The sequence below is a fragment of the Bos taurus genome, chromosome 27 (assembly GCF_002263795.3).
Source record: "Bos taurus isolate L1 Dominette 01449 registration number 42190680 breed Hereford chromosome 27, ARS-UCD2.0, whole genome shotgun sequence".
Taxonomy (NCBI): Eukaryota; Metazoa; Chordata; class Mammalia; order Artiodactyla; family Bovidae; genus Bos; species Bos taurus.
In genome coordinates, this window is record NC_037354.1 from 7,379,689 (window position 1) to 7,402,875 (window position 23,187).

Consider the following 23,187-nt stretch of genomic DNA (forward strand, 5'->3'; position numbering starts at 1 on the left):
TAATATTAGGAAATAAGAAAAAATGTTAGTTAAAAATGGAAGCTCCCGTACATCCGCCATATGGCGGATGCATGTTGACGTATGGCAAAACCAATACAATATTGTAAAGTAAATAATAATAATAATAAAATAAATAAATAAATTGAATGCCACCCCCCCAAAAAAAGGAAGCTCCCAAGTTTGTGAAAATTACTCTGCATAAACATATGAAAGTACTTTAAACCATATTACTCTTAATTTTCATCTCTTGTGCTTAAATTTTCTGCACTGCATTATCTCTTGACTGTAAGTTTGATTTACCATTAAATATCAATAAGAATTTAAAACCTAAATAAGTATAATATAGGGTAATTCTTACCTTACATGAAAACTAAACAGAAATTACAGTTTCCACCCAAATTTACAGTAAAATATCGAGACATATATTTAAGGAGGAGAGACATGCATTTATCTATAAATTGCAGACGGATTTTTCTATTATTCTAAACATTGTATGGGAAGCCCAGGGTCATTTGGGAAAAACAAAATATAAATCAGTCAACAGTTTGCTGCCTCCAGAAGCAAAACTAGTTGTATTGCACATGATTTGAGAATTTGAACCTGAATTTTCACATGTAATAATCTTAAATTAGAAAATAATATCATCACGATTTTAAATAGCCATCACAGGAGGCAATGTTACTGTGTTAAAAAATATATATTACTTCCATTCCTGGCAGATGAACACAAACACCAGAGTGCTACTGAAATAAACCCGCATGAAGCTCTGAGTGCAAACAGAGAACGTACCCACGCGCTCACGCATCTGCCACAAGTGGTGATTTTGAAATCCCCGTAGAGATCTTTGATAGCCCCGGTTGTGAAGAAGCCTTCCACCATCAGCAGAATGCCGTACACAAAGAAGGCAGCTGCAATTCCGTAGATGACATACTTGAAGATGTCAATCCTGGAAGGAAAGACCAAATGATTTAGTTCAACAACTCTTCACGACTGATCCACAGCAGTGGACGCCCACGTGCTCAGGGTCCTTTGGAACGAAAGCTATGGAATATTTATGTTCATGATGAAGGTTGGATTTTTTAAACATTGTTGCTTTATATGCCTAATGCTTGTACATTTTCTTCTGCCCCTTCCAGGATTTGTTGGTTTCTCATGTTTCTAAGTTTTTCCTCTTCCACTGCACCATCCCCTCTCCCCTGGTTCACACCAAGGTAGCCCTGGGTGAGTAGTGGATCATACTGGACTTTGCTGAGATGAATTTGATAAGTAGGATAATTACCATATAATTTTTAAAAAATTATGACAAAATAGCAGATACAAAGGTTTAGATATAAAACACTTGAGTTTTTAAGACGTTACGACATTACAAGAGGAAGAAAGCTTTATGGCTAATGATGCATTCATTTCTGATAAAGTAACAATCTCATATTTTTCTTATAGTCAATTGTAATTATGTTTTATGTCACACTTACTGTGATGGTTTCATCACTAATAGTTTCTGTTGACAATAATTGAAAAATTATGGTTTTATAGCTAAGTTATAATTTTGACAATTAAACTTTTAAGGCAGAATCACTAATGGAATATTATGTGATGGAATTAACTGGGCCTGAGGCAAATTATAGAATAATTCCACAGAGAAATGGGAAAGTATTTTTTTCTCTTCTGACAATTGAATGCCCATGTATTTAAGGGGGAGAGAAATACGTATTGTCTATAAACTGCAGATGGATTTTATTGTTGTTGTTATTCTAGATATTGTATGGGAACACCCAAACCTTTTGGAAATTAAAAATCATAAATTAATCAGTTTTTCTGCCTCTAGAACCAAAACTAGTGGTTGTGGAGCCATGGTATGAGGCGAGATATACATATTAGCTGCAGTTCTGTGTTTGTGGTCTTCATATGCATTTGAAAGAGAATTTCTCTTCATTTCACTGGCCAAACTTGATTTTTACTCTCCTCAATAACTAAAGTGAGTGTAACAGATAGGGTGGCAAGAAATGAAGGACAGATGCTATTGACTTTATACAAAGGGGGAAAGAGTGAATAGGAAGCTCGCTTACACTGATGGAGAGTTAGAAACTTTGGATGCTATGACAATATTAAAACAAATATGTCATAGCATAAATGAACTTGTTGCATCAGTGTACCAGAGCGATGGTTTAGTGACCAGTGATTCCCACTGTCTGAACAATCTAAATATTCCACAATTCTCTTTTTCATGGGCAATGAAGCAGATGATGTGAATTGCATCAGCCCATCATGCATGTGAAACAATCTGAGGATTTCAACATTCAGATCCCATTTGACATCACTAACACTTTGGAGAGTTTAGTTAAACCAAACTTGTATGGGTTTTTCCACACAATGCTTAGGTTAAAATGACCTATTTTAAAATATATTTTAATTTTTATTTGAGAATGAAGGCTATGGTTTTTCCAGTGGTCATGTATGGGTGTGAGTTGGACTGTGAAGAAAGCTGAGCACCGAAGAATTGATGCTTTTGAACTGTGGTGTTGGAGAAGACTCTTGAGAGTCCCCTGGACTGCAAGGAGATCCAACCAGTCCATTCTGAAGGAGATCAGCCCTGGGATTTCTTTGGAAGGAATGATGCTAAAGCTGAAACTCAAGTACTTTGGCCACCTCATGCGAAGAGTTGACTCATTGGAAAAGAGTCTGATGCTGGGAGGGATTGGGGGCAAGAGGAGAAGGGGACAACAGAGGATGAGATGGCTGGATGGCATCACTGACTCGATGGACGTGAGTCTGAGTGAACTCCAGGAGTTGGTGATGGACAGGGAGGCCTGGCGTGCTGCGATTCATGGGGTCACAAAAAGTGGGACACAACTGAGCAACTGAACTGAATTCACATTTAAAGAAAGTTACAGAAAATGAATAGTACAAAAAAATCCTATAAACCCTTGATCTACTTTATGACATTTTCCCTCATTTACCTTGTGTTTTTCTCTTTTGGGATAATTTTATCTGAATGGAGAGAAATTCTCTGCAGTACAATGATCGATCTTAAGAACTATAATGTTGATAAAATAGACAGCCAGTGGGAATTTGCTATTTTAAGCAGGGAGCTCAAACCCAGTGTTCTGTGATAAACTAGAGGGGTGGGATGGGATGGAAGGTGGGAGGGAGACTCAAGAAGGAGGGGACATATGTATACCTATGGCTGATTCATGTTGATGCATGGCAGAAACCAAGAGAATATTGTACAGCAATTATCCTCCAATTAAAATAAAATTTAAGAAGAAATATAATGTTGATAGAGTACTTGTGTCAAACCTGTCATTTGTATTCTAATTTTATTAGCTGGACTGACCCATAGCATTTCCCCCTTGCAACGTGGGATCCAGTCCAGAGGCAAGTTCTGCATTCATTTGCCGTGTTTCTCCCTAGCGTCCTTTAGCTCAGAACACATCCGCAGCCTGTCTTTGTCTTCGGGACATTAACATTGCTGAAGAATACAACCCACTCCCTCCTTACTAAATACACTATTCTTCATCTGGGGTTTGTCTGATGTATCCTCGTGGTTAGATTCAGATTATTCATTCTTGGCTACATACTAGGTAGGTGATAACTCTGTCCATCTGATGCTACAAAATTAGTAGTGATGCTGATTTTTATCATTTAGTTGGTGATGTTTGATTTCTGTACTGACTTCTGAGTTTTTCTCAAAACATCTTCTGCCTGTCTCTCAAAACGATATATGTTACCTGAATACTGCAGGATAATTTTCTCTTCCCAAGATCTCTAACTCAAAACCATTTACACCATATAAGGCAAAATTCACTTTTTTGCCACATAAAGTAATATGTATAGGGTTTTAGGGATTAGGAAGTTGGTGTATTTAGAATGAAGCATTTGTTTTTTAACCTATTGCAGTAGCCAAGATTGCTTTTTTTCCCTCTTGTAACAAATGTTGGCTGTAAAAACTTTCTAAGCATAAAAATATTGGTAACTTTTTACCAATATTTTGGTAAAGATATATGAGCAAAATAAATATGCCTGTACAGTTCTTTCTGGAGATACTTCTGATCCCCTCTTTTTCACTGTGAGAAGGATCCAGGTGAGCATAAGCAGCAACCTGGGACATGAGACTATATAGGCGCCGAAAGGCAAAGCATCCTCCTGGATTCAGAGACTAGAGATCATTTTTGCAAAACCTAAAAAGTGCACCCTGACAACCTCTTACTGATTGTCTTTATTTCAATATGTGTTATTTCAGTAAAACTACTGTGTTCCCTAAAAAGATTCCTAAGAAGTAGGAATGGGTGCATTTTTCATTAAGGAGTAAGCGTCACAGTCCCAAACCCAGGATACTACTCTCTGAGGCATTCCAATTCAGTCACAAGAAAACCATGAATAATCTCTGCTTCTGTTCCACACTGCTTTGGATGGACTAGCTCATCAGAGGTCATCCTGTGTTATATAATCACAAGGTCCTAGTATCAGTGAAACAGAGATGCAGGAAAGTCAGGGTCAGATGCAGAGAAAAATCTGAAGATGCTCCACGGCTGGCTTTGAAGAGGGAAGGGGGCCCTGAGCCAAGGATGCAGGTGCCCCTGGAAGCTGGAGCAAGTGAGAACGTGGATTCTCTCCTGGAGCCGCCAGATGGAGTGAAGTCCTGCCAATCCCTTGATTTGACCCCATTTCAATAAGCTCAGTGAGATCCATTTCAGACTTCTGACCTCGAGAAATGTTAAAAAATAATAAATGTGTTTTTCTAATTCACTGGATTTGTTGTAACTTCTTAGAGCAGTAATAGGAAGCTACGCACCACCATTACAAACATCATTTAAGATAAATCCTTGGGCAGTGTAGGTTATTTCTCTGCGATAAATTCCTAGAAAATTTTAAGGTATGTATTGTGAAATAGGGTCCAGAAAATTCATGCCAAAATAAAAATGCATGGATAACCAGTAAGAGGGTTTCTCTGTTTCCCAATACTGAGAATTACCATTTAACTTTTCTAATAAACTGATAGTTTAAAAGCAATGCATTATCATTTTAATTAATATTCTTGGTTTAGTGGTATGGATAAACATATATTTATAAGCTATTAGTCATTTGCATTCTATAAGAAACATGATTTTATATTTTGCCAATTATTCTACTAAAATATGTATCCTTTTCTTGAATTTATTCTATTAAAATTAGGAAATCTTGTTAGGTAAGTGGTAAATATATTTCTCAGTTTTTAAACATCTTTTAACTTTTTATAATACTTTAATGAGTAAAATTTAATTTTTATTATCTCAAATCTATATATTCTTGAAATTTCTTACATTGTTTACATACTTCTTGCTCCATAAGAAGTAAAACTTTATATTTAAATCTGTGTGTGTGTGTGTGTGTGTGTGTGTGTTAGTCGCTCAGTCATGTCCAACTCTGTGATCCCATGGACTGTAGCCCACCAGGCTTCTTTCTCCATGGGATTCTCCAGGCAAGAATACTGGGTGGGTTGCCATTCCCTTCTCCAGGGGATCTTCCTAACCCAGGGATCAAACTTGCATCTCCTGCGTTGCAGGCACATTCTTTCCTGTCTGAGCCACCAGGGAAGTCCCATTTAAATCTGTACTTTTACAGATTAGTTTACTCTTAAATTTTAACTTTAAATCCATCTGAAAAATTTCTGGTAAAAATGTGAGTAGGAACATAATTTTGTATGTAGTTATAAGTTCTTATATGTATGTCTGTGCCAATGCCATGTGGTGTCAATTATTGCAGCTTCTCAACTCTCTCTACTTCATTAACCTGATGCATCCTTGAAATCAGCTCAAGTACTAACTACCATTATCTGATTCATATCTATTGAGTCTAATGTTTTTGAACTGTCGTGTTGGAGAAGACTCTTGAAAGACCCTTGGACTGCAAGGAGATTCAACCACTCCATCCTGAAGGAAATCAGTCCTGAATATTCATTGGAATGACTGATGCTGAAACTGAAACTCCAATACTTTGGCCACCTGATGTGAAGAACTGACTCATTTGAAAAGACCCTGATGCTGGGGAAGATTGAAGGCAAGAGGAGAAGGGGACGACAGAGGATACAGAGGATGAGATGGCTGGATGGCATCACCAACTCAATGGACCTGAGTTTGAGTGAACTCCAGGAGTTGGTGATGGACAGGGAGGCCTGGCGTACTGCAGTCCATGGGGTCTCAAAGAGTCAAAAACAACTGAGTGACTGAACTGAACTGAACTGAGTCTAATGTGAATGGCGCTTTGCTAATATATGTTTCCTATGTCAGTACAAGAGGAAAAATAATTTGTCTTGTACTACTTTGTGTCCCTAAAGATTAGCACAGTGACTTGCACAGAGTATAACCCTGTAGTATTTGCTAAGTGAATTAATTAAAAAACAAACCAGACTAAAGATTGTCTTGAAAAAAATGTGAATATTTGAAAACAAGTACATGGTAGAAGTATAATAAGTTCAAGGAGTTTTAAATATATTTCCATACTTGATATTTGCAATAGCCCAAATAGCAAAATAAGCACTAATCCTAAAGTAACTGTTCTTGAAAAAAGAAGACTGAGGTTTAGCAAGTGAATATAGATTGTAATATAGTGTAATAAGTGAATATAGACTTTATTTTCTTGAGCTCCAAAATCACTGCGGACGGTGACTGCAGTCATGAAATTAAAAGACGCTTGCTTCTTGGAAGAAAAGCTATGACCAACCTAGACAGCATATTAAAAAGCAGAGACATTACTTTGCGTACAAAGGTCTGTATAGTCAAAGCTATGGTTTTCCAGTAGTCACATATGGATGTGAGAGCTGGACAATAAAAAAGGCTGAGCAATGAAGAATTGAACTGTTTTGAACTGTGGTGCTGGAGAAGATTCTTGAGAGTCCCTTGGACAGCAAGGAGATCCAACCAGTCAATCCTAAAGGAAATCAGTCCTGAATATTCATTGGAAGGAGTGATGCTGAAACTGAAGCTCCAACACTTTGGCCACTTGATGCGAAGAGCCAACTCATTTGAAAAGACCCAGATGCTGGGAAAGATTGAAGGCAGGAGGAGAAGGGGACAGAGGATGAGATAGTTGTATGGCATCACTGACTTGATGGACATGAGTTTGAGCAAGCTCAGGGAAATGGTAAACAACAGGGAAGCCTGGTGTGCTGCAGTCTATGAGGTTGCAAAGAATTGGACACGACTGAGCAACTGAACAACATAGATTGTAAGCATCTCAGAATCGGAGGTTCATTACCAGCCTTGTCTAAGCACATTCACTGACAGGCAAATCACTACATTCTAAGGAGCCCATGTGTTCTTTAGAAAACTCTGACTTTTGAAAACGCTACCACTTCTCAGCCACTATGTGACCCTGGATGTACCTCCTGGTTTAATCATACCCAGGAGGCACTGGTACACATCTTCCCTCTGTGTTTTCATGAGCTGTTTGCCAACAGGAAGAGGGTTTAATTCATTTGCTAGCTTCACAGGGCTTAGGATAAGGGATTTTAGTTATTTGAAATATGAAAAGAGAGAACTTGAGCACTTGCTTTTATTCCAATCTAAATGGCATTCTTCTCATGCCAAAGATGCATTATTGATTTCACATTTCACTCCCAATATAAGAGGTCAAGGTTAAAGTTCTGGAGTTAGCATATGACCTCTGATTCTTCTGCTGCACCCACACATGTACACCCTGCGGAGCTTTTGTCAAGGTTTGTGATCTATAAAGGTGTGTGTCTAAATGTCAAATAAACATGCTGGCAACTGGTTTTCAGTAGATTTATGCAGTCAATCATTCCGTGCCACTTATTAAGCTTCTTATTTCTTGCAAACTTCTATAACTAAAAGTTAGCACTTTGGATGTAGCCTAAATATAGAGGATCTGTAGATTTTAAAGACATCTGTGGTAGCTTAAAATAATGCACAGTGAAAACATATTTTGTCCAGTGTAGGCTGAGATAAAACTAAAAAGAAAATGTCAGTATTGCCACATTAAAATATATCTATGGAATCATTTGCTTAAGGCTCTTTGCAAACCAACATGTAATAATCCAAAGCATTTTCAAATAGTTTAATTATATTACAAAGGATGAGTATCATTCATAAACTCTCAAGGATCAATTCATGCTATATACCTGATTCAGTGTTAATCGATAAACTGTCTACTACAGGTTTAAAAAATTCAATTTAATGGATAACGCTGAATTTTCAGAATTTGTAAAATAAAGTTACACTGGGAAATATAAGTGATATAATTTCCTTATCTCCTTTTTCATTATTTTTAAAATTTGTTATTTATTCATTTCCATTTGTCAGTGACATTGACGAAGTTCTAAATTGATGCTTCAGAGTTAGGGACTATTTTTAAATAATTTACCTTCCTATCTGAGTGTCTAATCAACAACTACCTCCTTTTAATCATTATGTGTGTGTATGGTTTTGGGGGTACATTATCACACATATATTTTGTTATGTTTCTTATTTTATGACCAATCTCTCTCCAATCTTAAGTGCCAGTATATTTTAGATAAACATGCATTATTTCAACTTTTCCTGAAAATTTTGTTATCATTATGTCCAAGAGGACATGCTTTTCACCCTCCCTAAAAGTATTTTTTCGTCTGTAAAATACTGCCTCACTTATCTCTAGACCCCTGTTCATTTAACACACAGCACTGAGCACACAGACTCTCAAAATGAGAAGCGATACCATGTCGACCTACATGGTAAAGACGTCCAGCGTATCTCCAGCAGTTCTGGCCATCTCAAAGTAGGTTTGCAGGATGTTGACAGTTCCAGAAAGTGCTTCATGACCACAGCCACAGAACAGGGCAACCCCGGCGTAGAGCAGGATGGTGGCGATCAGAGAGGCATAGGGAATGCCGCCCAGGCATTTAATACAGCACTCGAAACACCCTGCAGAAGACCAACAGAAAAAAAATTAGAAATTAATAATCCATGTTAATCTAATGAAACTTTTTCTCAAACTTAAAGGAATATGCAGTATTGCATTTATAGATGACATCAGGTCAACCACACAAGTCCAGTCCTATGGTGTCCTGGAAAGTATACACATCAAGTTCCTTAACTAGCAACCATCCTCCACAGGCAAGAGAAGGCTTACTTCACCTGGGGGTTTCCTCTTCTACCCCAAAATTACAGAAGCCCTTCCTTCCCAAATAGGATTTCCTTTTTTTTTTTTTGCTGCACCACATTGTATGTGGGATCCTAGTTTCCCAACCAGGGATTGAACTCACACCCCCTGTGTTGGGAATGCAGAGTTTTAGCCACTGAACTGCCAGGGAAGTCCCAGATTTCCTATAATAATTAATCTTCACTATACAGGCAAGAATACACAGAACTGTACAAAAAAGATCTTCAAGACCAAGATAATCACGATGGTGTGATCACTCACCTAGAGCCAGACAGCCTGGAATGTGAAGTCAAGTGGGCCTTAGAAAGCACCACTATGAACAAAGCTAGTGGAGGTGATGGAATTCCAGTTGAGCTATTTCAAATCCTGAAAGATGATGCTGTGAAAGTGCTGCACTCAATATGCCAGCAAATTTGGAAAACTCAGCAGTGGCCACAGGACTGGAAAAGGTCACTTTTCATTCCAATCCCAAAGAAAGGCAATGCCAAAGAATGTTCAAGCTACTGCACAATTGCACTCATCTCACACGCTAGTAAAGTAACGCTCAAAATTCTCCAAGCCAGGCTTCAGCAATACGTGAATCGTGAACTTCCAGATGTTCAAGCTGGTTTTAGAAAAGGCAGAGGAACCAGAGACCAAATTGCCAACATCCGCTGGCTCATGGAAAAAGGAAGAGAGTTCCAGAAAAACATCTATTTCTGCTTTATTGACTATGCCAAAGCCTTTGACTGTGTGGATCACAATAAACTGTGGAAAATTCTGAAAGACATGGGAATACCAGACCATCTGACCTGCCCCTTCAGAAACTTATATGCAAGTCAGTAAGTAACAGTTAGAACTGGACATGGAACAACAGACTGTTTCCAAACAGAAAAAGGAGTATGTCAAGGCTGTCTGTTGTCACCCTGCTTATTTAACTTATATGCAAGAGTACATCATGAGAAACGCTGGGCTGGAATAAGCACAAGCTGGAATCAAGACTGCCAGGAGAAATATCAATAACCTCAGATATGCAGATGACACCATGCTTATGGCAGAAAGTGAAGAGGAACTAAAAAGCCTCTTGATGAAAATGAAAGAGGAGAGTGAAAAAGTTGGCTTAAAGCTCAACATTCAGAAAACTAAGATCATGGCATCTGGTCCCATCACTTCATGGCAAAGAGATGGGGAAACAGTGTCAGAATTTATTTTCTTGGGCTCCCAAATCACTGCAGATGGTGATTGCAGTCATGAAATTAAGGGACGCTTACTCCTTGGAAGGAAAGTTATGACCAACCTAGATAGCATATTCAAAAGCAGAGACATTACTTTGCCAACAAAGTTCCGTCTAGTCCAGTCTATGGTTTTTCCAGTGGTAATGTATGGATTGAGAATTGGACTGTGAAGAAAGCTGAGCGCTGAAGAATTGATGCTTTTGAACTGTGGTGTTGGAGAAGACTCTTGAGAGTCCCTTGGACTGCAAGGAGATCCAACCAGTCCATCCTAAAGGAGATCAGTCCTGGGTGTTCATTGGAAGGACTGATGCTAAAGCTGAAACTCCAGTACTTTGGCCACCTCATGTGAAGAGTTGACTTATTGGAAAAGACCCTGATGCTGGGAGGGATTGGGGGCAGGAGGAGAAGGTGATGACAGAGTATGAGATGGCTGGATGGCATCTCTGACTCGATGGATGTGAGTTTGAGTAAACTCCGGGAGTTGGTGATGGACAGGGATGCCTGGCGTTCTGCAATTCATGGGGTCGCAAAGAGTTGAACACGACTGAGTGACTGAACTGAACTGAACTGAAATGTGCATATCATTTTATCTTGACTGTATTGCTCTCAAATTTCACATTTTGGTTTTTATTTCCATGACATTTATTCTTTTCAACTCCCTGGGCCTGTTTCTTTTACACAGTGAGTCAAAACCTGTTAGTTGTGTTTGAATCCAATTTAGTGAACGTTGACCAGCATTCATTAAAAGTGGAAGAGAATGCAGGAAGGTAGTGCACGTAGGAAGGCACATTACTTTAGAGTCAGTTTGAGTTTAGAAAAGAGAGACCGGAATGGGTTATGGACTCCACCCCTCTGTGTTTCAGGGCGAGGTTATTCTTCTGAATTAATCATTTGTAAAAGAGTGACAATAAAACGGATTCAAATGGTTCTTGTGAGCATTGAATGAGTTAACAGAACATAGTGCATGACATAGAGTAACTACTCAGTAAATGTTACATCTATCATTATTGGATATAACTGTAAGTATTATAAATATTAGTTATTACTGTGTTGCAATATGGTTTCCAAAAATCGTTTGACCACAGTAATTACTTTTGCTTTTTGAAGTTTCATCATTTTAGTCTTCCATTTTCCAAAGATGGTTTTAAACTAGTCTGAAACATCACTTAACCTTGGTTGTTGATATTCAAAATAAGTATCAGAACTCTCTAGTCAACTCAGATATGTTCTTCTAAGGAATTAACTAGAAATGCCTAAGTATATATGTGTTGCCACAAGAAATATTGATGAGATGCTGTTTCTCAGCCACTGCTGAGAAAGGGAAGTTCAGGTCAGATGTGCAACAAGCAAAGAGGAACTCTATGTATCAGTTTCACCTCTGTTCCCCACTGCTTCCCCACACATATCCTATTTCAAAAATTTCCTGCTACCTATCGTCTTTTGGAAATTGTGGATTGGATCAAATTTCCTTCTGTAATGCTGAAACGCCTCAAACTCTCTCCATGTATTGACTTTTCATCTCTTCAGAAACTAATAACAAATAATATTGGACAATGGGTTGTTATGTGCTGTACTTAATTCATGGGAAGATCTGTGTGTGTCTTATCTATAATGTGTATATATTTATAAGCTACATATAAACCATGCAGTGATTGCAAAGTTTCTGTGTGAGGTAACTTTACATTCAGAGGGTGGGTTAGTCTGCTGTTTTATTGTTCATTGAACTAGCCTCCTTAAGAGAATTATGGATCATCTTATCTGTCCCAAGAGAAGTTAAGAAAATGAGTTTGAACACCTTTCCACTTCCACAGCTCTTGCTAGCACAGGCCAAATTATTTCCTGAACATTCCTCCCCCAACACGCATGATACACACAGCACACACGTGCATGCACGCACACACGCACACAGTGTGGTTAGGTAGGAAAGGTTAGAACATCTTGCCACCTCATGTGATAGGAAGAAATTTCACTGGCAGATGGGTGAGACCAGTGTGTAGAGTATCTGAATGTCACTGAACACAGTTTTGAGCAGAGATTAACAGGGTAGCAAAAAAAAATAAATAAATCTTTGGACTGTTTAAAAATAAAGAAAAAACCTAAAATTGGTACCGACCCAAAGAAGAGCTACTCTTAATTTTGGCAAGTGTCCCCAGGAGCCCCATGATCTCAAATCCTTGTCCTTTGTAGTTTCTCTCCCTATTTTTCTTGAAGGGTCTAAATGTATGGCATGTCTACTGCAGACACTGAGGTGTCCGATTAAAGAATCCACGAAACCCTTAGGAACGGGAGTCAAATATACAGGAAAGGGTCCAAACACCAAATTCATGGATAGGAGTTACCTTTGCTGATCCCACCCCTCAAGCTTCTAACAGAATAAAGATATACTGTGACTGTCTCCGGACCAAAGGGAGTGGTAAGCCCACTGGTGGTCACCAGATTGCCATGAGTAACATGGAAACTCACAATACCATACGCAAAATAGATAGGCAATGGGAATTTGCTATATGACTCAGGGAACTCAAATAGGGGGTCTGTAATAATCTAGAGGGGTGGAATGGGGAGGGAGACTGGAAGGGGTTCAGGAGGAAGGGGACATGGGTGAACCCATGGCTGATTCTTGTTGATGTCTGACAGAAAACCACAAAATTCTATAAAGCAATTATCCTTCAATTAAAAAATAAATAAAGTGGCAAAAAAAGAATTTCTGATTAATTTTGTTACTAATTCTGGTCAGTTTCTGCTTATTTCATGTTTTGTCTGTTGTGTGTTAGTTGGACCAATTCTAGCCTACAAGCAACCAAGCCTGGTTGCCTGGACTCTATACATATGGTGGGAGGGGAGATGCTCTTTGTGCCATGGTCTGTGTAGTATTAAGGATTAAGTGAAAGTGTGAGTCACTCAGTCACGTCTGACTCTTTGTGACCCCATGGACTGTAGCCCGCCAGGCTCCTCTGTCCATGGAATTCTCTAGGCAAGAACACTGGAGTGGGTAGCCATTCCCTTCTCCAGGGGATCCTCCCCACCCAGGGATCAGAATCCATGTCTCCAGCACTGCAGGCAGATTCTTTACCATCTGAACCACCAGGGAAGCTCAAACATTAAGTATAGCTTTCATTGAAAACTGCCTTTTAAATTTAGAAAAACATGAGAGAAATTTCAATACTGAGTAAACCCAAATGGACAAGCCTGAGTTAACAGGCATTTCCAAACAAGCTTAAAATCTCCAAATTAAACAGAAATATTTCTTTAACTTTCTATTTAAACGCTGTCACTTAAATCCCTCAGACTGACGGTACCCTTATGGATAAGTACCAATTCCTCTAAACCTCCGATACTGTCAGATCAGGTTATAATCTTTCCACTTCAGTCCTGTGAAGTGAGAGTCACTCAGTCATGTCCGACTCTTTGCAACCCCATAGACTATACAGTCCATGGAATTCTCTAGGCCAGAATACTAGAGTGGGCAGCCTTTCCCTTCTCCAGGGGAATCTTCCCTACCCAGGGATTGAACCCAGGTCTCCCACACTGCAGGCAAATTCTTTACCAACTGAGCTACCAGGGAAGCCCCATTTTCAGTCCTGATCATCCGCAAATCTTTTACTCAAAGTAAGAAATTTTTAATGCACATTTTGCACTCGTAATGGGCTGGATTCTGATCGCCCCACTCTTCTGCGAGGCCTGAGTTGCCTACTGGCTTTTAAAGAAGGCTTTCAGAACTCCCATCTGGGGAAGCAGTGCACCATTTCGGCGTTCTCTCCAGCTGCCAGAATCCCACGTAGCTGCTGGCAGGGGAGCTTCTTTCCTCCCACTGAGAGAAGCGGCCTTGGCATAGCAGCAGAGTTACCATGGCAACTGTACTCCGGGGCCCAGGAGATGCTCCCAACAATCATCTTCTGAGGCTGAGGATTCTGCTGCCACCATCGCCATATTTCTTACTGTGCCTCCAATGAGAAAGCACTCCATTAAATGGTATCAGTGAAAGCATAGTACACGGAGGGCTGGTACTGGGGAAAATACCTTTTCTTGAGAAAACTCTATTAAAAACAATAAAATGACTTTCCCCCGGAAACATTTTCAATATTAGATATAATGAAAGTAGGGCCACTGATTCTCAAACAGAGCTGATGGTTGAAATCCTGAACCCAGAATTTACATGCTGTAGACATACCTCTACACACAAACAAGCATTTCTCATATCTAGTTCCTGTTTTTTTTGTATTTTCTCATAATGAATTAATGCTATGTTCTTACTGTCACATAGAAGAAGAAATTACTGGACTTTCTTTTCAATACATTCTGAAATATTAGCAACTGTATCAAAATTTCAAAGAAGATAAAAGCTATATATTAGTCTATAAAAATGGTCTATTTTTTTAAAGTAAGATATATGCTGCTTAATTTTCTTTCATTCAAACATTGTGAAGTAAACACAAGCCTTTTCTCACTCCAGAGAGTGCACCAAAATAAAGGGAGAAAAGTCTAAATTAACAAGAAAGAGAGCAAGAGAGACAGACAGCTGAGAAGAGAGAGCAACAAAACAGAGGGCCCTGGAAGGGAGACTGATGTGTGAGGCTGCCAAGAGACTGACAATATACTCACTGGTAATGTTTTTCCAGCATCATTTACCAAAGAGTTGATTCTTTATCTTGCAACCTACCATAACACCTTTGTCATTACCAAGTAGCCACAGAGGTCTGAGTCTCTTTGCGGGCAGTCTAATTCTGTTCAACCATTGGTCTATTGTCTGCTGGTCTGTGCCCCAGCCTTGGAGCTTATCTTGGTTTGTTGAGGAGAAAATTCCCTCAACTTGCTCCACTTCCTCATGTGTATCATGCCATTTTAGAAACAGTTTATCTGATGCCACAATTTACCTTATTGGGGTTCAGATGGGTATTTTTATAATGATTGCGTGTCTAGAAATTTTGCAAATCCAGTTTTTGATCCTCTGAATTATTTTAGTTCTGTGAATTATTTTGTGTTGATAATTATTCCATCTGTGAAATTTTTGAGCTTTCATTATTTGTGCCTTTCTACTACTGACCTTTCTCTTGACTCTACTCTCTTGTTTGACCATCAAGCATTATGTATGCTATTGGTTGACTGATTAAGATGGTATCTTCAGTTTTGAATTCCATAACTGGCTTTTCCCCATCTGTCGAAATAATTTTATGTTTTTCTTTTTATCTGCCATTTCAATATTTTTTTCAATTTTAAATTAAACTTGCATCCCTGAGAAAAACCCAACTGAGTCATACTGTATTTTTTAATATGTTTCTGAATTTGTCATGCTAACATTTTGTTCAATGCTTTTGTATGTATCAGTTCATTCCACAAATAGCTGTCAGGCCCTCACCAGGTGCCAGGCACTTCGCGAATTGCTGGTGCTGTGGAAGTAAGTAAAAAAAAAAAAAATTCTGCTCTAGTTCTAGAGGTGGAAGACAGACAAATGAGATGCAGAAGTAATATGTGTAAGAATGTGAAAAGTGCAAGGAAAAGCAAAGTATGGAAGAGAGGTAGGGAATATTGGAATAATTCAGGGAAGGAATAACTGAGATGACAAATTTTTAAGGATGGGAGGAGGTAAAGGGGCCAGGCAAGAGAGTCTCAGGAGCAGAGGGCTTCAAAGAGAGGAAAGGCACATGTGAACGTCCTGAGGATGGTGCCTGAGGATTCGAAGAGTGTCTAAGAAGTCAGTGGTAAAAGAGATGGAAGCTGAAACAAAAGAACATAAGGGGAGATGATGCGATGACTGATGTCCTGGGTGAGAACAGGGATGCTCATGTTCATGAATGGGACTGACATCTAATTTGTGCTTTCCTGTTTTGTAATCAAGTTCATACCAGCCTCGTAAGGTGATCTTTTTTCTACACCCTGAGGTAGTTTGCATTAGGTTTAGCTGCATAATAAATATTTGGTAGAACCAGCCAGTAACACCATCCAGGCCACTCGCATACTTCATGGAAGAAGGTTAACTACTGATCTAATTCTTTACAGAACTAATCAAGCTTTCTTTTGCTTTTAAAGTTTGTTTGCTGGATTCAATGTGGTAGGCGTGTGCAAACTTAGTGTAAGTTTTCAAACTTTCGATGAAGTTTTATGTAACTTGCATAGTATTTTTAACCGATTCGTCATCTGCACGTACCTCCTTTTGTTTCCCCTGATGATTTCAGTTCCCTCCCTCCTCCTCTTCTTCCTTCCGGCCTTCAGTCCTTCATGCACACCTTCCTCTCACTCTGCTATTTCTAGTCGCGGTCCAGTGGCTAGAAAGTCACAAGCCTCCCCCTCGGCCACACAGAACAAACAACGCGATTCTACCGTGTGTGCCCAGGACAGGGCTCCATGAATATTCAGCCAACAGCCCTAATCGCTGATGTAATCAGTAATGTCAGTGGCTTTTAAATACTACTATTGGGCTTCCCTGGTAGCTCAGATGGTAAAGAATCTGCCTGCAATGTGAGAGGCTCGGGTTCGATCTCTGGGTCGGGAAGGTCCCTTGGAGAAGGAAATGGCAACCCACTCCAGTATTCTTACCTGGAAGATTTAATCCCATGGACAGAGGAGCCTGGCGGGCTACGGTCCATGGGGTCGCAAAGAGTTGGACACGACTGAGCGACTAACACACACACACACACATTCTTTTCAAATAACCCATTTTGCATGATTACTTTGTTTCCTTAGATTCTGTTCTTAAGTTTTCCCTTCTGTTTTTACTTTCTATCTTTTTATAGTGTGTTCCTACACATTTCATCATGCCTAGTGCATTGGAGAAGAAAATGGCAACCCACTCCAGTGTTCTTGCCTGGAGAATCCCAGGGACGGGGGAGCCTGATGGGCTGCCGTCTATGGGGTCGCACGGAGTCAGACATGACTGAAGCAACTTGGCAGCAGCAGCAGCAGAGAGGGATGTGTGTGTGCTGAGTTGCTCAGGTGTGTCGGACTCTGTGACCTGAGACTGTAGCCCACCAGGCTCCTCTGTCCACAGGATTTTTTCAGGCAAGAATACCAGAGTGGGTAGCCATTTCCTTCTCCAGGGGATCTTCCCGATCCAGGGATAGAACCTGAGTCTCTTACATATCCTGCCTTGCAGACAGATTCTTTACCCGCTGAGCCAATGGATGCTGAGCTATTAATCTTCAGTCTTTTATCTTTTCTAATATAAACATTTAGGGGGATAAGATGAGAGTTCAAAATTGTGCTTGTGAAGAAGTTTTATACTGTAAGATTATAGTAAACAGAATTTCTAACATTAACCCTTTGATTAATGACATGATCAACTAAAGTTTTAAAGTGCCCTAGAATAAAGCTCAAATAATCATCCAATATTATTGAAATGTTAACACTTTATTTAAATATATTCCTGGCCAAACAAAGTACAGGGTTAAGGTAAATATTTGAATAATTATAAATGAATGCTTCTTCATTAAGTTCAGTTCAGTCACTCAGTCGTGTCTAACCCCATGGACTGCAGCACGCCAGTACTCCCTGTCCATCACCAACTCCCTTCATTACAACTTTACCAACTTCCTTCATTACAAAGGGACAACAAAAGATCTGTAGATATTTGAGGAACACCTCCAACTTGAAAGAAGTAAACAAAAATAAAATAATAATAAAAAATAAATTAAAAAATAAACACAAAAAGAGCTCAGAGAAATGAAAGACAAAGCAGGCAGCTGGTGAAAGTTTAAATGGGTGTGTGCACACACACACAAACACACACACACATACATTCACATATTCCTATGTTCTCCTAGGATATAATTAAATACATTGTACATGGGCTTCCCTGGTGGCTCAGATGGTAAAAATCCATGTGCAATGCGGGAGACCTGGGTTCAATCCCTGGATTGGGAAGATCCCCTGGAGGAGGGCATGGCAAGCTGTAGAATCCCCATGGACAGAGGACCCTGGTGGGCTACAGTCCATGGGTCACAAAGAGTCAGACACAACTGAGTGACTAAGCACAGCACATTCTTGAAATAAGAGTGGATGCTAAAAATAGGTAATTGCAAAGAAAGCTAAAAGTTCTTATTTAAAAATGTGATAGCAGAAGTTTAAATTTTAATGGATGAGCTAAAAGACAAAGAAAAGGAAATCTATCTCAAAGAACAAAAAGGTGAAGATGGAAACTGGAGATAGAAGATAAGCAACTTAGAAGATCAGATAAGGAAGTCCAATTTTGATACTCAAATGTAATGAGGTCCATCAAGAAGAGCTGAGAAAACGAAGATTAGCAAATTATCAAATACTACAAAACAGTCTCTTAGAATCGAAGAACACGTGTCTCCAGATGAGAAGGAGTTTTCCTCCTGGGCTGGTTTCCTTTCTGTAGCCCTTACCCACAGCCTCATGATACCAAGGAGACAAGCATCCTGGGGTTGGCTGTGTGCCTCTTCCAGTTACAACAGCTGGGGTCACAGACAAGTGTCTTAGACAACACCATTATCAGACAAGAGAAATGGGAAGTTATCCACTAATGTGAAAGCAGATGACTTTTCAGAAGACCGTTTCTGAAGACTTTTAACAATTCCATTTGGCCTTAGGATCCTTAAGTGTTTGTGAAAATTTTAGTGACAGGAAGCCAGCCTCGCTTCCTCTTATCCTATTACACAATTCCTTGTCCCGTGGGTAGAAACAGTATGTGAAAGAAAAAGAAAGTGAAGTCACTCGGTCATGTCCGACTCTTTGCGACCCCATGGACTGTAGCCTACCAGGCTCCTCCGTCCATGGGATTCTCCAGGCAAGAATACTGGAGTGGGGTGCCATTTCCTTCTCCAGGGGATCTTCCTGACCCAGGGATTGAACCCGGGTCTCCCGCATTGCAGGCAGACGTTTTAATCTCTGAGCCACCAGGGAAACCCAAACAGTATAGCCACCATTAAGTCAGACTTGACTGTCCTAGGTTTATTTCACATGCTCATTGATTTTTTCCCATGCTTTGCTGGCAGCACAGTTACTGAATCACTCTACCAATATACAGTGAATTTTTTTTAAGCACCTACTAGTTCTATGTACTGAGTCTACAAGAGTGAAAGTCACTCAGTCGTGTCCAACTCTTTGCAACCCCCATGGACTGTAGAGTCCATGGGATTCTCCAGGCCAGAACACTGGAGTGGGTAGCCTATCCCTGCTCCAGGGGATCTTCCTGACCCAGGAATCGAACCAGGGCCTCCTGCATTGCAGGTGGATTCTCTACCAACTGAGCTATGAGCAAAGCCCATATAAGGGAGTCTACAAGAGTGACAAGAAATATGATCTCTACCTACCAGTAGCGAGAATAAGCCCACATACTACTAGGAAATAAAATTTGAAATTTCTAGCACCTTTCTACAAAGTTTTCTAAAAATATTCTACCTGAATATTTAGGATCGTTGTGATGTCTTGAGCGTCCAACCTGAGCAGCCAGAATCACCATATTCATCAACCACCAGAAAGAGTGGCAGTGACCGTGGAGTTCAAAGTCACTTGAAGGACAGTGGAAAAATGTCCTTGATGTAAAGAATAGCATACTAGAAAGATGAGCAGTAAGATGAGAGTTCAGAATTGTGCTTGTGAAGAATTTTTTATACTGTAAACTTTACAGCAAACAGAATTTCCAACACTAGACCTTTGGTTAATGACATGACCATGTAAAGTTTTAAAGCATGCTAGAATATACCTCAGATAATCCCCCAATATTATTGAAATGTTATTAACACTTTACTTGAATATACCCCTGGCCTAAAATCATTACAGAGTTGAGATAAATATTTGAATAATTCAGGGTAAAGTGGCATTATAAAGAATACAAATGCACACAACAGGTTTTAATGTTAAATACTTCACTCATTGCTATAATACTGTGATTAGATTAGTTCCTAACTTTAAAAAGAAAAATCTTAGAAAAGGAAGAGAATAGGCAGAGTTTGGAAATATTCTTTATACTCTGCTAAGTTTTTGGCTAGGTACCAAAATCACTAGGGATTTTCTCAAAAACAGAGATCCTAGGATCCCCTCCATTGAAAACATAGCTGTTTTTATCAAGTACTTCAGCTGACTCTGATGTACAGATGTAAGAGCACACAGAAACCATGAAGTATTCTATAAAATCATATTAAATATCTCACATACACTAAAATGAGTTGCCGAACCAGATACACATGTAATACAAGGATTAAGAAGGATTTACTCTAGGAATTTTGAACAAATCATTAAACAAAACATGCAGTCTATAACTAAATGACATCAAAAATAATTTTTTGAACAATTCCAAAGGTTCATAAATAGTGCCAAGACTTTTAGTGTACTGCTGGGTGAGTGTCATCTTCATAGTAATCCTGTGAAGAGGGTATAATTATTCATTTCTCAAATGATTATTGAGGGCTGGTATTGAAAAAAGTTTGTGAAAGGCTGTGTATAGTGAATTTTCCAGAAGAATGACAAGATTTTCCTTTTAAACATGTTTTTATTATGGACACATTTATAATACTATTTGCAACTCCAGAGTGTAAAAAAAATATCATTAATTACAGAACAATCTGTACTGGTCAACATGACTTAGCAAGAATGTTTTCATTAATTAAACTCATTTCCCTAAGGCAAAAAATTAATTGTTTAGATAATGATTGGAGGCATACTCTTCTGGCAGTGATAAACAAACCTCAAGGGTGAGAGAACAGTCAGGTGGAGACATGTTTCTGAGATCCAACCAGAGCAATTCCTGGAAGGCAAAAGCTGAGCCCCCAAACTGGTCTGAGTTCCAGACACCTGTGAAGTCTTTGCAGAACACACTGTGCTTGATTAAATGATGTTCAGAGATCCAGTTAAAACCCTTATCTCCCCCTGTAATGCTGCTGCTGCTAAGTTACTTCAGTCGTGTCCGACTCTGTGTGACCCCATAGATGGCAGCCCACCAGGCTCCCCCGTCCCTGGGATTCTCCAGGCAAGAACACTGGAGTGGGTTGCCATTTCCTTCTCCAATGCATGAAAGTGAAAAGTGATAGTGAAGTCACTCAGTCGTGTCCAACTCCTAGTGACCCCATGGACTGCAGCCCACCAGGCTCCTCCGTCCATGGGATTTTGCAGGCAAGAATGCTGGAGTCGGGTGCCAGTGCCTTCTCCGCCCCCTGTAATTAGTGAACCAGTAAACATAAATTTCAGTGTGGCTGTGTCCTCACAATGTTCAGACCTATGTTCAAAATGCCATTAGTTCTGGGGTTTATCCACAGCTGCCATCCCAAAGATGTATCATCTTAGAACAAAAATATATTACAATTTCTCATAATTGCATAGGTTTACTGGACTCTGATGGGCAGTTTTCACTTGGGATCGCTCTACTGCAGCTAAAAGAGGAATGGGGACTGATTGCTTGACTGAACTGGTTTCTCCACTTGCACTTGGCTAATATGGTGAACCAGGGATTATAAAAAATTTTTCTAATGTCTCCTGTACAGCACAAAGCAGCTGCTAGAATGGTCCAGAATTTTCAGTGTAACAAGGTATTCTGTGTTGTGAAATAAACATGTGTTATATAATGAAGCAGTATGATATTAGGAGATTATTTTTAAATTTTAAACAGTATATAAGACTTTGTAAAATTATACGAATTACATACAGTAGTCTGGATTCCAGATCAAGTATCCTAATATCCTAATATCATATTGTAACTTTAAAAATAACAAATAAGGGAACTTTAAAAATTAATCTTAAAAATGACATTTACAGTTTAAAAGTTATTTTGGTCAAAAAAATAAAAAAATATTGCTCCATGTATGAACTATATGACAATTTTTTAAGAATATTGATCACAGTTTTATTTGAAACTCCAGTGAGAAAAGGCAAAATGGGATCATTTACTAACATAGTCCATGTGCATGACCAGACACATATTTTCTAGAGAACTGGAGTATATTTAACAAATAATTGTGGAATTCGAAGATATTCTTGAAAATAAAAACATATCTTGAAAAGCTAATGGTAATAATTTCAAATTATAAATTAAAATTGTGGAAGAAATATTATAAAGGTTAAAAAAATACAAATTCTCTTTTTAAACACTGTGAATTACTTATAGAAAGTTTATTTATTCAATTTAGTTTGTAGAAATTCACTGAGACATTTGCAGAGACAGCCATATTTCTCTAAACATAATTATAGGGTTTTTAATGTAATCTGGTATTTTAAAATTTACACATTTATTCTAAATTTAATTTTTTTTTTTCAGAAAGGCAGGTATCCACATTTTCTGTTTCGTAGTTCCCTGGTGGCTCAGCTGGTAAAGAATCCACCTGCAATGCAGGAGACCCTGGTTCGATCTCTGGGTTGGGAAGATCCCCTGGAGAAGGGAATGGCAACCCACTCCAGTATTCTTGCCTGGAGAAGCCCATGGACAGAGGAGCCTGGTGGGCTGCAGTCCATGGAGTCACAGAATTGGACACAACTGAGAGACTAAGCACACACATTTCATAGTTACTAAAATATACAAAAATTTGGTATGAGGCAAAATATAAAGTCATCATCTGAACCATCAAAATGATACTATTTTCAAGTACAATTTCTTACATCACAATGTTACTTCAAAATATATGTGGACTAGAGAACAAAGCAAACCATCTCCTGATAATCATAGTAAGATGTTTTACCATGAACATTAGCAGAGTTTTTAAAATGAGTATATTTTTTCCAATTAGTTTCACAACAAGTCATTTTTTTCAGTCACAAACAACCTGTCATAATTTGTAAGAAGGAAAACTCTGCTTCCACAGTTGAAGCACTATTGAGTATCTAAATTATCTAACGTCTCTTTGGAAAGAGGCAAAATGGCAGCATTGCAAAGTAGAAAGGTCACTTCTGCAAGTGC

The 23,187-nt window shown here is 39.0% G+C and overlaps 1 protein-coding gene across 4 annotated transcripts in view; it reads right to left on the bottom strand.

The window, feature by feature from the left end:
- Positions 1-23,187, bottom strand: part of GPM6A (glycoprotein M6A) — a 257,776-nt gene that overhangs the window by 31,029 nt on the left and 203,560 nt on the right. For all 4 annotated transcript variants that reach the window (XM_024986212.2, XM_024986213.2, XM_059882177.1 and 1 more), the window contains 2 exon segments: positions 8,705-8,897; positions 790-946 (listed from right to left, as the gene is read on the bottom strand). In XM_024986212.2, coding sequence (XP_024841980.1) covers positions 790-946; positions 8,705-8,897 — 350 coding nt within the window.